Below are 12669 nucleotides of genomic sequence, written 5' to 3'. Positions count from 1 at the left end.
TTCTTTTTAATAGAAACATTGTCGGTTTTGATCGACTGTTGTTGTCGTAGTGGCACTCGCGTTTCTACGTCCGTTTTCAGCGAAGGGAAAATGATCAGCCTTTTTTTCGGATCACAGTTTATACAAACCCTCACAGTAAAAACGGCACTGTCGATTGGATATGATGGACTGCATGATTAAAGACTTGTGTCAGCATTTGATACTTCCGAGTATTGATCTGCCTAAATGCTCTTAGTAAAGTGCTTAGCTGCATATCGTGGCCTTCTGTGGAGTGCAGCAAAGCAGGATTTATACAGTCCAGCGTTAGAGATGTCACATTTAATCAAAATATTGACTTGCCATGTTTTTGCACAAGCTTAGCTTCAGTGAAACAGTTTGCATAAGTGCTCATGTGATCTTACGGTTAAGGAGCCATGTGGAAAAATTAGATTTGATTATAAACGTAGAGATTTAAGTGTGTTTCAGTTCTGCGCTGTGGAGGCATTTATGCATTACGAATGCGATGTCTGCTCATGTTATACGAAAGACCTGAAACAGGAATTAAAGTGGAATAAAAGATGAGTAATTAGCCAGCCTCAGCATTACTGAGTTTAATAACACGCCTCTGTGATTGTAGAGAGCAATTAAAAACCGATTTGTTTTTCTAGCAGGCACGGACAACTCGGTGAGGTCGACATTTGTGTGGAATTGCCCTCAAGTGTTTGCCCTGTTTATGCCCCAGTTTTAACTGCTAGTCTAGATAAGTTATTGCCCTTTTAAGAGAACATTGGAGAGCCAAAGAACATACCTAATGCTCAACATGTAGAAAATAGAAGAAATAAAATAACACATACATACACACACACACACACACAGACAATAAACAAAAATAAATCTATGACATGTTTTACATTTTTTTTTCCCCTTGTGTTCTGTGTGCAGGTCGTAGTAGATACGGCTCAGATTGAGAATAAAGAGGCTTACGCTCCACATATTACCTTAGAAGGCTCCAGGGTTGTAGTGCAGGTTCCTTCCACATGGTAAGTACAAATGTTTATAATTATGAAAAATGTCTGTTTGGACATCCTTCAAAACTCAGCGCAAATATTTTTCTTTATCTGAAACCGGCTATTTTTTTCTCTGATTATTATTTGACTCTGATTAAGCGATTAAGCAAAATCACCAGCTCCATAAAATAATACAGAATGCCTACAATAAAAGTAGTAAGAAATAAAATAAAAATATAGCTCTTAAGAGCGAACATGCTTTTGTTTATACTGTGCTATGTTGGATGTAATTTTTTTTAAATTGTAAATTTTTATCTTCTTTATTTATTTATTTATTTATTTTTTTTGCTTCTGGTTTTTTTTAGCATGTTTTCAGGGGTTAATGGGTGAAACAAACCTTACACCTTAAACACGTTAGGTCAGTTCAAACGTGGCGTGACGTGTCTTCAGACCCCTTAGCCACGCCCACTCAGTGATCTGTCACCGGGGCAGACTCGTTTGACCGAGCAGGAATATCCAGCTGGGCACAAACGCACACGCCGGTGACCTCATCAGAGTAGGACAATACTCACGTGAACAGCTGAACACACTGTGTTGTGTTAGACTGGAATTGTTTAATACGTGATGGAAAAACTGCAAGGAGCATGTGAAGGGGAATAAATAACAAGAGTAAATGAGTTTAAGGTTCATTTGAAAATGTACTTAATAATTCCCACTACTTGTATTTGCACCATGTATTTTAATATTTTTATACTTCCAGATATTGTATTCATTTGTAATTCATTTTAATGTTTCAGAACAAAAACGTGTACCAGTTACGTGAAGGGGAAATTAAAACACCACGTCGAGATGGCGAATTCTTTTATGATATGCAAAATTGTTCATGATGCGTTATAAAGCATTTTATATTACTATATTTTATGAAACTAGACCTGCAGCCTGTCTGTAAATACTGTCTGAGATTAAATCACCATGAGAATTTAGATATGACACCGGATATGACCCTTTTACACCTCCATACACACCTTTAGCTACATTTCATATTGGTGAAATCTTTTCAGCCTGCTTTACTCAGAGGTGTGGGGAATTAAACGAGTGAGTGTGGGTTAAATTTGTTAGGTGTCTGAAGGAGGACCCGGCCACTATGTCTCTGCTGCAGCGCAGTCTGGACCCGGAGAAAACTCTCGGCTTGGTGGACGTCCTCTACACCACCGTGTTCGACCTCAACCGCTGGAAAGAGCGCAAGTCAGTAGGATCTTTCGCTTCTCTTTGACTAGAGCATTCTTCTACTTCTGTATCCTGCTTCAAAACTACTAATAATACAGGAAGCGTAAACATCCATGTCCTTCTTTTTAAACACTAATCAAGACGGGGTAAACAGTGCTATAAAAGATTATTCCCAAAGAATTTGTAATTATAATTGCCATGTTTTAAATAGCTTGTTTGTTAGCTGTTAAGTTTATTTCTACTTTCGAAATGAACATTAAGTCTGCAAGCCAGGGATGTTTAGATGAGAAACTAGATGAATTCCAGTGTAAACATATTTCCTATGAGCTTTTTAGATGTTTACAGGGACAAGGCTGTAATATTTTGCACAGCAGTGACCAGTATCTTCGTTGTCAAGTGAAGGTTTAGCTAGTTTGTCTTTACATAGATAAGTTCTACAACACACAGGAGGTATAATATTCGCATTTATCCCGAACAAAGCCGCTTAAGTCCCTGTTTTTCATTTCCGTCTTCTAATTTTTTGGTACCGCATTTTGATTTTCAGACTTAAAACCAGAATCAGTTCAACTCCAGTCCTGAAAAGCCTTAAAGCTGCAGCTGCATAATCATCCCCATTTTCTCCAAAAATGCACAGCAATCTGCTGCCTCAGCTCGTTCAGCTGAGATTAGAAACCAGGCCAGAAAGGAAGCTGATTTATGTGTCTGTTTGAGGTCACTGTTCCTGTCCTATATCTCAGAATCCTTCAGTATCTCAGCCATATTCGAGTAAAATGTATACACCACGCCTCCTTTTAAACGGAGATGTAATTTGTGATGCCAGAGCTGCTTTATGTGCTTTATCTCCATTGCTGTTAAAAACAATCTGTTAGACAGTTGTGTTATTGGGACCCGTTATTAAAATGTATATTACACAAACAAAATCAAACTTTGCCCTCATGCAACAGGAGAAACTAATTTTCTTTTTCTGACAAAAAACGATTCTGATTCGATCTGAGGTGGAAATAATCATGCTGCAGTATTCAGGAACTCTATTGCTTCCTTTAAATATGTCCTGTTTCCTTGGGGTATAATTATGAGGTTGCACACGTAAAAGTCTTTGGCTATCCGCCCTATAGGTAAAAAGCTTCCAGCAGAACACTTAGTGCTGCAGACATCACAAAATATCTGTATTATTACTAACTGTAATTGTAAAATTTCCCTTCATGTTTGGGATGAGATGCATGTGCTGTTCTTTAATATAGCCAGCTGTGGTTTGTAAAGGCCTCTGTAATGTAATATGGGTCTTGTGTGTATTCAGGGAGCAAGCGCTTCCCACCATTCAGATCCAGCTTCAGAGGGACAGCTCCGATTACACCATCCCTGCCGACCTCCACCCTGGCAACAGCAGCAAGTCCTCCAGCGGCCTGCCCAAGACCATTTCTAAGCTCACGTCCAAGTTCACCAAAAGGGCTTCGTCCAGCTCCGGAAGTGGTGGAAGCTTCTCCATCCCTAGCACACCCTCTCGAAGCACAAGCGGCGTCGACGAAAAGCCCAAAGCGCCGTCCCAGATTCTCCAGATGACCATGTCAGCTACGGGTGACTCCAGCCAGCATGCAGTCAACGATTCAACTCTGGAGGAGCAGGGTATGAATTTGCCTACGGACCAGGAAATGCAGGACGTAATCGACTTTCTATCCGGCTTTAACATGGGCAAGTCACAGCAAGCCTCACCGTTGGTCAAGCGGAGGAACTCGGTCGCCTCGAGCAATGCAGCTGACCTGAAACCGCTTTGCTCTGTGGCCCCGCCCACTTCACAGGCTCCGGTTCTGCACCCTGCAATCCCATTGGTTCAAAATCTGCCTCAACAGCCACAACAGCAGCAGCAGCAACAGCAACAACCTCCTCCTCAGCTTCCTACTACACCCAAACAGCAGCAACAAACCACAGTTCCTGCACAACCACAAGCCCCAGCGCAGCCTTCACCTTCCCCACAGACCATGCAGTACTACCAGCACCTCCTACAGCAATCCCAGCAGCCTTCACCTGTCTCACCACAACTCCCCTCACAGCAGCCCCAGGCTCTTCCCCCACAGCAGAGAGCTCCTGGAAAGTGGCCCCAGGCTCCCCCAGGAGGGCTTTCGCCCATCGGTCACCTGACTCAGTGGACTTTGCCTGACCTGAGCTCGGACCTGTACAGCTTGGGGTTGGTCAGCACTTACATGGACAGTGTGATGTCTGAGGTCTTGGGGCACAAGGCGCCCTCAGGGCCACGCAACAACACCTGGCCTAATCGTGAGCAGAGTGAGCAGGGCATGTTCGGGGTGCTGGGTGACTCAATGCCCTTTGACCCTGCAGGTGAGTCACGGTATCGCATGTGTGATACCTCCGTTTTAGAAAATGCAGTTTATCATGTTTACACTTTGTATCTTTCAGATTTTTTTTTTATATCCTGCCAGCTTGACTAAGATGATACATCTACATGTGTCATGACTCATTCAGTGCCTTTTTAGTTCTTGACTTCCTGCCAACCTTTCATAAATGTCGACTGCACTGATAAAAATGTGCACCGCTGATTGAAGCTGAATGTCTCATCACTCAAATGCAGTAGATAAAGATCGGAATGCTGAAGGATGAACAAGAACGTATGAATGGGCTTGTTATACTTCATCTCTGATGTCATTTATGCCTCTCAAACTGGACAGATTATCATAGACTGTGGGGTGAAAATGCTCCATTGTTTACTGTTGTTTGTTGTGTCAGGATCTGACAAAACAGTGGGTAGAAATACACACTTGCATTCGTGTGTGTGTGTGTTATTGCACGGCTGCTGGTGTTCATAACCTTTGAATCTATAGAGTTGCAAAGTTTTAGGAATTTCCCGGTCAGCGTGTTCAGGGGTGAGTCGTATGCACAATTGTCGCTCTCAACCTTCTTCTCAGAAGAGCGTCACAGAGCAGGCAATGCTCATGTTGTCTTCCTTTATAAAGTTCTCCTGCACATGGCATCATCTGACCCACCTCGTGTTGTCTTTCCCATGTTCACTAACTGTTTTCCTTTTACACTTTTATTATTTTAGAATCCTGACACATTTGGCAAGTAATACAACATTACATCACCATATTGCCCAATGCTCCAATTTCTTCCCCTAGAGAACTCTTTGTGTGTGGAGTTTGTATGTTCTCCCCATGATTTGGTTGGCTCCCCTAGTCTGAAGACATGCCTTGTAGGCTGATTGGCATCTCTAAATTCTCTGTATTGTGTGAACAGGTGTGTGATATTTTGCCCTGGGTTGATAAGTTGGTCCCTAAATAAAACACATTAGATTAATGAGGCTGTGCAATTTCCATCAATGGCCGGTGGATCCTGGACCCTGGAACTGCTCGTCTAAGGGGTTTGTGTGTGTGTGTGTGTGCGCACGCTTAGTGTTTTTACAGGGTGAAGAATTTGTTTGTGGTGGAGGTGTGTGTGCATGTTTTTTTATAGTGCATTAGGAGCGTCACATTATCACAGAGCCGGATTTTGATGGCTCCTTTGTGTATTTGTGCTGCGCTGGACAACTCTGGATAAAGAGACTGAACACACCATGGCAAAAAAGCTGAGCATGCCAAATCAAGTCCCTCCGCCTTTACAAAGCTTTCTCTCCTTCCTTTTTACTCACCGATGCCCCCTGTCATCTATCAAGGTTATTACAGTTCGTCCCCCCTCTCTCTCTCTCTCTCTCTCTCTCTCTCTCTCTCTCTCTCTCTCTCTCTCTCTCTCTCTCTCTCTCAGTTGGCTCAGATCCAGAGTTTGCTCGTTACGTTGCTGGTGTCAACCAGGCCATGCAGCAGAAGAGGCAAGCACAGCATGTTCGTCGTCCTAGCAACCCCCGTAGCAATTGGCCCCTCCCAGAAGACCAGCACAGGACCTGGTCCCACCCAGAGTACTATAGCGAGGGGTGGGTAACCGTGTTCAATAGTAGATTTTACACATACACACACTCCTCGAGGAATGTTGTCATTTCACTATGTACTGTGTCGGCTATATATGGTTGAAATGACAAAAAAACTACTCGACACACACAAACACCATCTGTGTGGTGATCTCTTCTTCACATTGTTATTCTAGATTACAGGCTCTGCATTTTCAAAAGCTTCATACCACAAGGCAGCTGTGGCATTAGGCAGCTGTGGCATTAGGCAGCTGTGGCATTAGGCAGCTGTGGCATTAGGCAGCTGTGGCATTAGGCAGCTGTGGCATTAGGCAGCTGTAGCATTTTAGGCAGCTGTAGCATTTTAGGCAGCTGTAGCATTTTAGGCAGCTGTAGCATTTTAGGCAGCTGTAGCATTTTAGGCAGCTGTGGCATTGGCATTAGGCAGCAGTGGCATTGGCATTAGGCAGCTGTGGCATTGGCATTAGGCAGCCGTAGCATTAGCATTAGACAGCCTTAGCATTAGCATTAGACAGCCTTAGGATTAGACGGCCGTAGCATTAGCATTAGACGGCCGTAGCATTAGCATTAGACGGCCGTAGCATTAGCATTAGGCAGCTGTGGCATTAGGCAGCAGTGGCATTGGCATTAGGCAGCAGTGGCATTGGCATTAGGCAGCTGTGGCATTGGCATTAGGCAGCTGTGGCATTGGCATTAGGCAGCCGTAGCATTAGCATTAGACCGCCTTAGGATTAGACAGCCGTAGCATTAGCATTAGACGGCCGTAGCATTAGCATTAGACGGCTGTAGTCTCTAATTCTGTCAGTATTTTTTGATTTGCTTCCAGCATGGCTGAAAATCATCATAGAGAAAATGACTGGACAAAAAACAGCGCAAAAAGTGATAAATGCAGTTTAGTGACTGAATTTTGTCTGTGAGCAGGGAGGCAGTGAACAGTACCTGGTCAGCCAATCAGGGCGACTCTGCCAGCTCGAGTGATGAAACCTCCTCAGCCAACGGGGACAGCCTATTCTCCATGTTCTCTGGTCCTGACCTGGTAGCTGCAGTCAAGCCAAGAAGGTAAAAAAAAAAAACCCACACACACCAATTCATTCACAGTGTGTGTTTACAGGCAGATTTCCACCTACTAGAGAAACCTGCATTGAGCTTCACTGGGCCGCAGTTCCAGTAACTTTTTTAGCTCTTGCTTCAGAGTTTATGTAAAATGAACAATTAGGGTGGAACTTTCTGGACTTAAATATCTCTGACTCACAAAACTCTTTAAACCTTATATTTTAGCTTTTAGTAAGAGAGTATGTCACATTAAAGATGTTGGTATTAGCAGGGATGTATATTATCAATCAGAGACTGGCTGTAATACTCAACAGAGTGTGTGTGTGTGTGTGTGTGTGTGTGTGTGTGTTTAGGAAACACAGCTGTGGTGAGCAGGAAGTGTGTACGCTTCCCTCTCCTCCTCTCCACCATGCCAGTGATGACAATAACCAGGTAGGATTTGTTTTAAGTGTAAGACTTGGGCCAGGTTTAATACTGATATGATGTAAATGATCACTTTTCTTTCACCGTCCTCACTCTATAGATTCCTCTTAGATGTACATTATAATTAATAATACATTGATAAAGTGATAATTGCCATCAGAGTACTGTGATGTGACGACAATGTGCTTTAACACTTTTATGTAATAGATTCTCACTAAAGGTTTTTTCTAAGCTTGTTCTTTTTCTTGCAGGAGAGTAAAACTAAAACATGGCCTCCGAAGGCACCATGGCAGCACTCCACCCACTCCAACACCATGCCCAATCCCAGCTCTTCCCTTTATCAAATGACGATACCTTCCAGCCAGTGGGGCGACTCCATGCAAATGCTGCAGTCTCCGGTTTGGTCAACAGCCAACGAGTGCTCTCCTTCCAGCGGCCTCTCGTCCGGCTTCCCGTTCACTCCGCAGCCGCAGCAGCAGCCGCAGCAGCAGCAGGTCTCGCAGCTTAAAGCTTTGAGTAAAGGCTTCAAGAACTTCCCTCTGAAACCTGAGCACCGGCCCTCGTATCTGCACCAGTACTGACCCCACCCACCACTGTCCTGCCCACACACCACAGCCTTGCTCTTAACTGCTGTTCTGAGACCAGTGAGCATTATCATGAGGTTTAGGGCTCAGAGTAAGCTGTAGACTGGTCCTAGATCAGCCATTAAGGGTTATGCTTTATGCCACGTTTGGAGTCGGTGCTAGTGTAAAGATCACGCCATCAACTCCATCTAAAGGAGTCGGTGATCAGGAGGTCGGACAGGACTAACAGTTGTGGTCAGGTGGAACACCATCAGACCCCTGCTCATGTGCTTAGTTACGCACCCATAGCAGACACTTTACTCCGGTCCGCACTCCGATTCCCAATTTTGATAGTCCTTTAGACCAGTGTTTTTATAGGTGAATTTATATAGAACGTTGTGGCATATACATATATATATATATATTTTTTTTTGTATTTGTCCGATCCATGTGAGTCTTTGGTTTCCCCAACTGCCATTTGCGCCGATTTAGTGCATGATTCCCGCTTCCAGCAGCTAGTCAAAATTGTCGCTTGAGCTTCCGCTTCACAAAACGCTCGAGTCTAGAAATTCCCAGAAACGTCTGCCAAGAAAATGAAGCGGCGCTCGACGGGAATTTCTTTCCAACTTACCGTGGACTCGCAGAGAGCGGATCGTGTGACGTGCATGGCTGCAGAACAGCGTGCGTGTGTGTATGCCGAACAGGACGCAAACTGTGACCATACTGTTTCGGTAAGGGACGGGAGGGGGTTTAAAAAAATAAAATTAAAAAAAAAAAAAGCTGTAACTGCCAAAATCTCGTGTCGGGTCACTTAGACTACAGCTCCCAGCTACTGTTCTATAGCGTGTAAATGACTCAGAAGAAAAATATTAATAATTCTTTTTATGAAGAAGCTTTGAGCAGGCTCAGCAGAACTATAATAATCAGTGTGTAATTTGAAAAGAAATACACTACTTTTTCAACATCTGACAAAGTTTAAAACAAAAAAGAAGAATGTTCGCAGAAAGTAAACGACGTGCCATGTTGATATTAATAGCACTTGCGTAACTTTTGTTTTTCTTTTTTGTCTATCTTTGTTTTCTCCAACCAAAGCGTTGTTCAGTCAGTGTAAGGTGCTTGATGGAGGCGGATGGAGTCTAGTAACCTTTAAAGAAAACGAGCTCGATGCCCCGTTGTTTTCATCGTCCGCTCGCTTTTCGTTCTGATTGGCTCTTGGTGACACTTAACACTAAACAGCATAACATCACCACGTTGCAAATGTTCCTTTGAAATACAATATATTTCTTGTTAAAGATATTGACAGTATTAATCTTATTTTTGTATTTTCTTATGTTATACCATTACTGTATATGTTAACGTAATATAGGCTTATTAAGTAAAACGTTTTTTCCCCCAAGATGTGAAAAGCACATTTCCTCTTTTTTTTCTGGAGTTGAACTATCTACAAAAAAGATTACCAAATACAGTTAACAGCTCAAACACTAAAGCCCGTTATTAGACTGGGGTGGTTTGGTTTGGTTTTATCCCCTTCAGTTTCTCCAGCTGTGGGCTGCATTGCATTTAAACTGCCCAGGATCTATTTTTATGTGGATGCCAATGTTGCCTGTATTTATGATATGACCATGTTTTCTGAAACTAACATACTTAACATGTTTACAAAGAATCATTTGCTGTATATAAAATATATCTTTTTATAGTTCTGTGCTTTGCACAATCAAAACATAGGGTTATTGCTTGGTCTGTGTTTCTCCCAAAACTATTGCAGCCTTTTTTTTTCTTTTCTTTTTCTTTTTTTTTAAAAGACATCTTTAAAGACCTTGGACTGTAAACATTACCATTGCTCAGCTGTCAGAAATGGTTTACTAGTGGCTTCACAAATAATTAAAAAAATTAAGACGATACGATGCGAGAGACGTGAAGAGGGATCGCTTGGCTTACGTTGCTTATTCACTAGAGCTGGCATCTGAATCTTTCCAAGTGTACCAGCAATGCAAAAAAAAAATAAATAAACATAATACAGAATGAGTCAAACGCTGTCATTTAAAGCCTAGCACACACACCTGCAGCTCTGCAGTTTAATTAGTGGTTTCTTTTTTTAGCTAAAGTGACTTTAAAGCGAGGCAGAGTAAGAAAAGATCCTTGACAGGACATGTTTTATTAATCTTACACACATCACAGCAATCTGTCAACAATCGTTATTTAACCATTTTTATTTAAGAACCAAGGAAGCAAAATTTTTACCCATTTTTGGAACAATCCATAAAACAAGTTCTCACTCAGTCTTTCCCCTACCAGCTAAGTTAGTCCTGCCTTCTGAAGACTTTCCCCTGGCGACACAAAGCAAAGCACCAGCACTGGACGCTCCTCCTTCCATAAACCTTAAACAGTTCTAACATTGTTAAATAGCAGCATGTTTTTATCCACTTCATTACCGGGCTCATTCACCTTCCAGTAGAAACGATAACGTATTCCAGACCACGCAGCTTGATGTAAACCTGCTGTTACGGAACATTAAATGTTAATGCACGCATCAGAAGAACCCGAGATCAGGTTTTAGAAATGTCCTTCGTTTCAGTCAGAGCTGATGCGTCTTCACGAGGAGCCTGAAAAACATCAGAAAAATAAAGATCAACACAAGTGTGTGTGTGTGTGTGAGAGTGAGTGTGTGTGTGGGGGGACTTACAGGCACATCAGGACTGGCATCAGCTATGGTTCCTAGATAAACTATGTTTCTATGGAGGATCTGTTGGTACCTGCAAATAGATAAATGTTCATTTCTGCATATTAAACCAGCAAAGTCTAAACATTGGCTTTTACATGATTCCCTTAATCAAAGGTCATCAGCAATGACGTGGGTGTTGTCATGTGGGTAATGTGAGTGTTACAGATTCTCGTGTATAACTTTCCCAAAGTGAGAGTGGTGTCACTTTACACAATAAACAACAGGAGCTCAGCTACAAGACGGTCATATGAGCTTTACATAAGAGCTGCATTTATTTATTAGATGTAATACAATATAATTGAGTGTATATGAGCTCTGTACTTACTGTACACACTCAGTGGCTCTGCCCTTCTGCATGTACTCCGCTATGCACCTCACAAGCTGATCATTTTCATTCAGCAGCTGTAACAACAAACAGGTGACGACACATTAGGACTGAATCCTGACCCTTTCAACATGGCGCTAGAGTTAACGTAGCGCAGGCGCGTGCAGCCGTTTAACCTAATTGTAACGTCATTTTTACGTTCTTATACATTTCCAGCGTGATGAATTACAAAAAGACTTTATGTTTAACCCCAAACGCTGTAAATAAAAAAAAACAAAACAGTATATTGCTACCTGACATGAAACTAGCTTAGCTGCTTATGCTAATGCTAGCTAGTTAACTTAATGTGTAAACACGGTGTTAATTAGTTAACTAGTCAATTAAACTTTCACAGTTACGACTACTTACTCTTTGGATGGTTTCTTGGTTGATCTGCGCTTTTCCGCGTTGTTTCTTTGGCACAAAAACAACAGACATATTTAAAACCGCACACTACCCAGCGCCCTGTATCTGCGCATGCGCAGTACTTTATATCCGTGGTAGTGATGGCCAGTTCGTGAACGAATCGTTCTTTTGAACCGGTTCATCAAATCGGACTGATTCGTTCTAAACAGTTCGCGTCTTGAGTCAGCGCTGATCCACAAGTTACTAAAGTTACTCACTTTCGGTCATGACTGACAGCTCCTCCGACTCTAAATAAACTAATATCCCGGAGTATATGTAACTCCTGTACACTGAACTCAGACATGTTGTGATGAGAGAACTGTGAGCTCGAGCTGTTGATACTGCGCATGCGTGAATCACTGAACCGATACAGCGAATCATCAGTACAGAACTGAGAACTGTTTCTTTCGGACGCGTCCGAGAACCGATGAGCTGTTGATACTGCGCATGCTTGAATCACTGAACTGATACAGCAACAAATGTAAAAGGTTATGATTTAATGTCTTATCAACGTATGAGTGTTTAACGCAGTTGCATTAGTTTTTAAAACAACCGGTGGAGCGAAAGAAACATTTCAAAATGATGCTTTTTTTGTAAGTTGATGAAGATTAGTTTATTAACTTTATATCTTTAAAACACCCACGTTTGCACATCAATGCCTGTACTGGGTGTTTTAGTTGCAAAACTTAAATGTAAGAAACGTATTCAACTAAAGTTATGATTACAAAGAACTTTTCAAATTTGTTAAATTGACTTAGTGGTTAGCACGTTCGCCTCACACCTCTAGGGTCGGGGTTCGATTCCCGCCTCCACCTTGTGTGTGTGGAGTTTGCATGTTCTCCCCGTGCCTCGGGGGTTTCCTCCGGGTACTCCGGTTTCCTCCCCCGGTCCAAAGACATGCATGGTAGGTTGATTGGTATCTCTCGGAAAAGAACCGAACTTCCCATCACTAATCCGTGGTATTGATTTCCTTTGCGCATGCTTATAACCACCGAAGAACTACTCCAAGTCGTAAA

General features: G+C 42.5%; 2 protein-coding genes across 4 annotated transcripts in view; one reads left to right on the top strand and one right to left on the bottom strand.

Annotated features, from left to right (window-relative positions):
* The window catches only part of LOC132851428 (granule associated Rac and RHOG effector protein 1-like), a 50216-nt gene extending 40029 nt beyond the window's left edge, over positions 1-10187 (top strand). For all 3 annotated transcript variants that reach the window (XM_060878320.1, XM_060878318.1, XM_060878319.1), the window contains exons 8-14: positions 922-1019; positions 2106-2231; positions 3511-4547; positions 5964-6129; positions 7045-7182; positions 7530-7608; positions 7851-10187. In XM_060878320.1, coding sequence (XP_060734303.1) covers positions 922-1019; positions 2106-2231; positions 3511-4547; positions 5964-6129; positions 7045-7182; positions 7530-7608; positions 7851-8180 — 1974 coding nt within the window. In that variant the 3' untranslated portion in view covers positions 8181-10187. The remainder of the gene's footprint in view (positions 1-921; positions 1020-2105; positions 2232-3510; positions 4548-5963; positions 6130-7044; positions 7183-7529; positions 7609-7850) is intronic.
* A 101-nt stretch (positions 10188-10288) lies between these two features.
* On the bottom strand, positions 10289-11907 carry ss18l2 (ss18, like 2). Its single transcript, XM_060878321.1, has 4 exons — positions 11618-11907; positions 11210-11286; positions 10846-10915; positions 10289-10765 (listed from the first exon to the last, which is right to left on the bottom strand). Exons 1-4 carry the CDS (start codon positions 11684-11686, stop codon positions 10709-10711), a joined length of 273 nt encoding a protein of 90 aa, XP_060734304.1. The 5' UTR covers positions 11687-11907; the 3' UTR covers positions 10289-10708.
* Between the last annotated feature and the right edge of the window lie 762 nt (positions 11908-12669).

This window comes from Tachysurus vachellii, chromosome 9 (assembly GCF_030014155.1).
Source record: "Tachysurus vachellii isolate PV-2020 chromosome 9, HZAU_Pvac_v1, whole genome shotgun sequence".
In the NCBI taxonomy this organism is placed as follows: domain Eukaryota; kingdom Metazoa; phylum Chordata; class Actinopteri; order Siluriformes; family Bagridae; genus Tachysurus; species Tachysurus vachellii.
This window is presented reverse-complemented; position numbering and strand designations above follow the sequence as displayed.

What these genes read in the sequence shown, in the direction of transcription:
- ss18l2 (XM_060878321.1), bottom strand. Translation starts at nt 11,686, where the DNA reads ATGTCTGTTGTTTTTGTGCCAAAGAAACAACGCGGAAAAGCGCAGATC. An exon ending in AGAGCCACTGAGTGTGTACA is followed by an intron (nt 10,916 to 11,209) that starts GTAAGTACAGAG and finishes ATCTATTTGCAG; the next exon opens with GTACCAACAGATCCTCCATA. An exon ending in ATGCCAGTCCTGATGTGCCT is followed by an intron (nt 10,766 to 10,845) that starts GTAAGTCCCCCC and finishes GATGTTTTTCAG; the next exon opens with GCTCCTCGTGAAGACGCATC.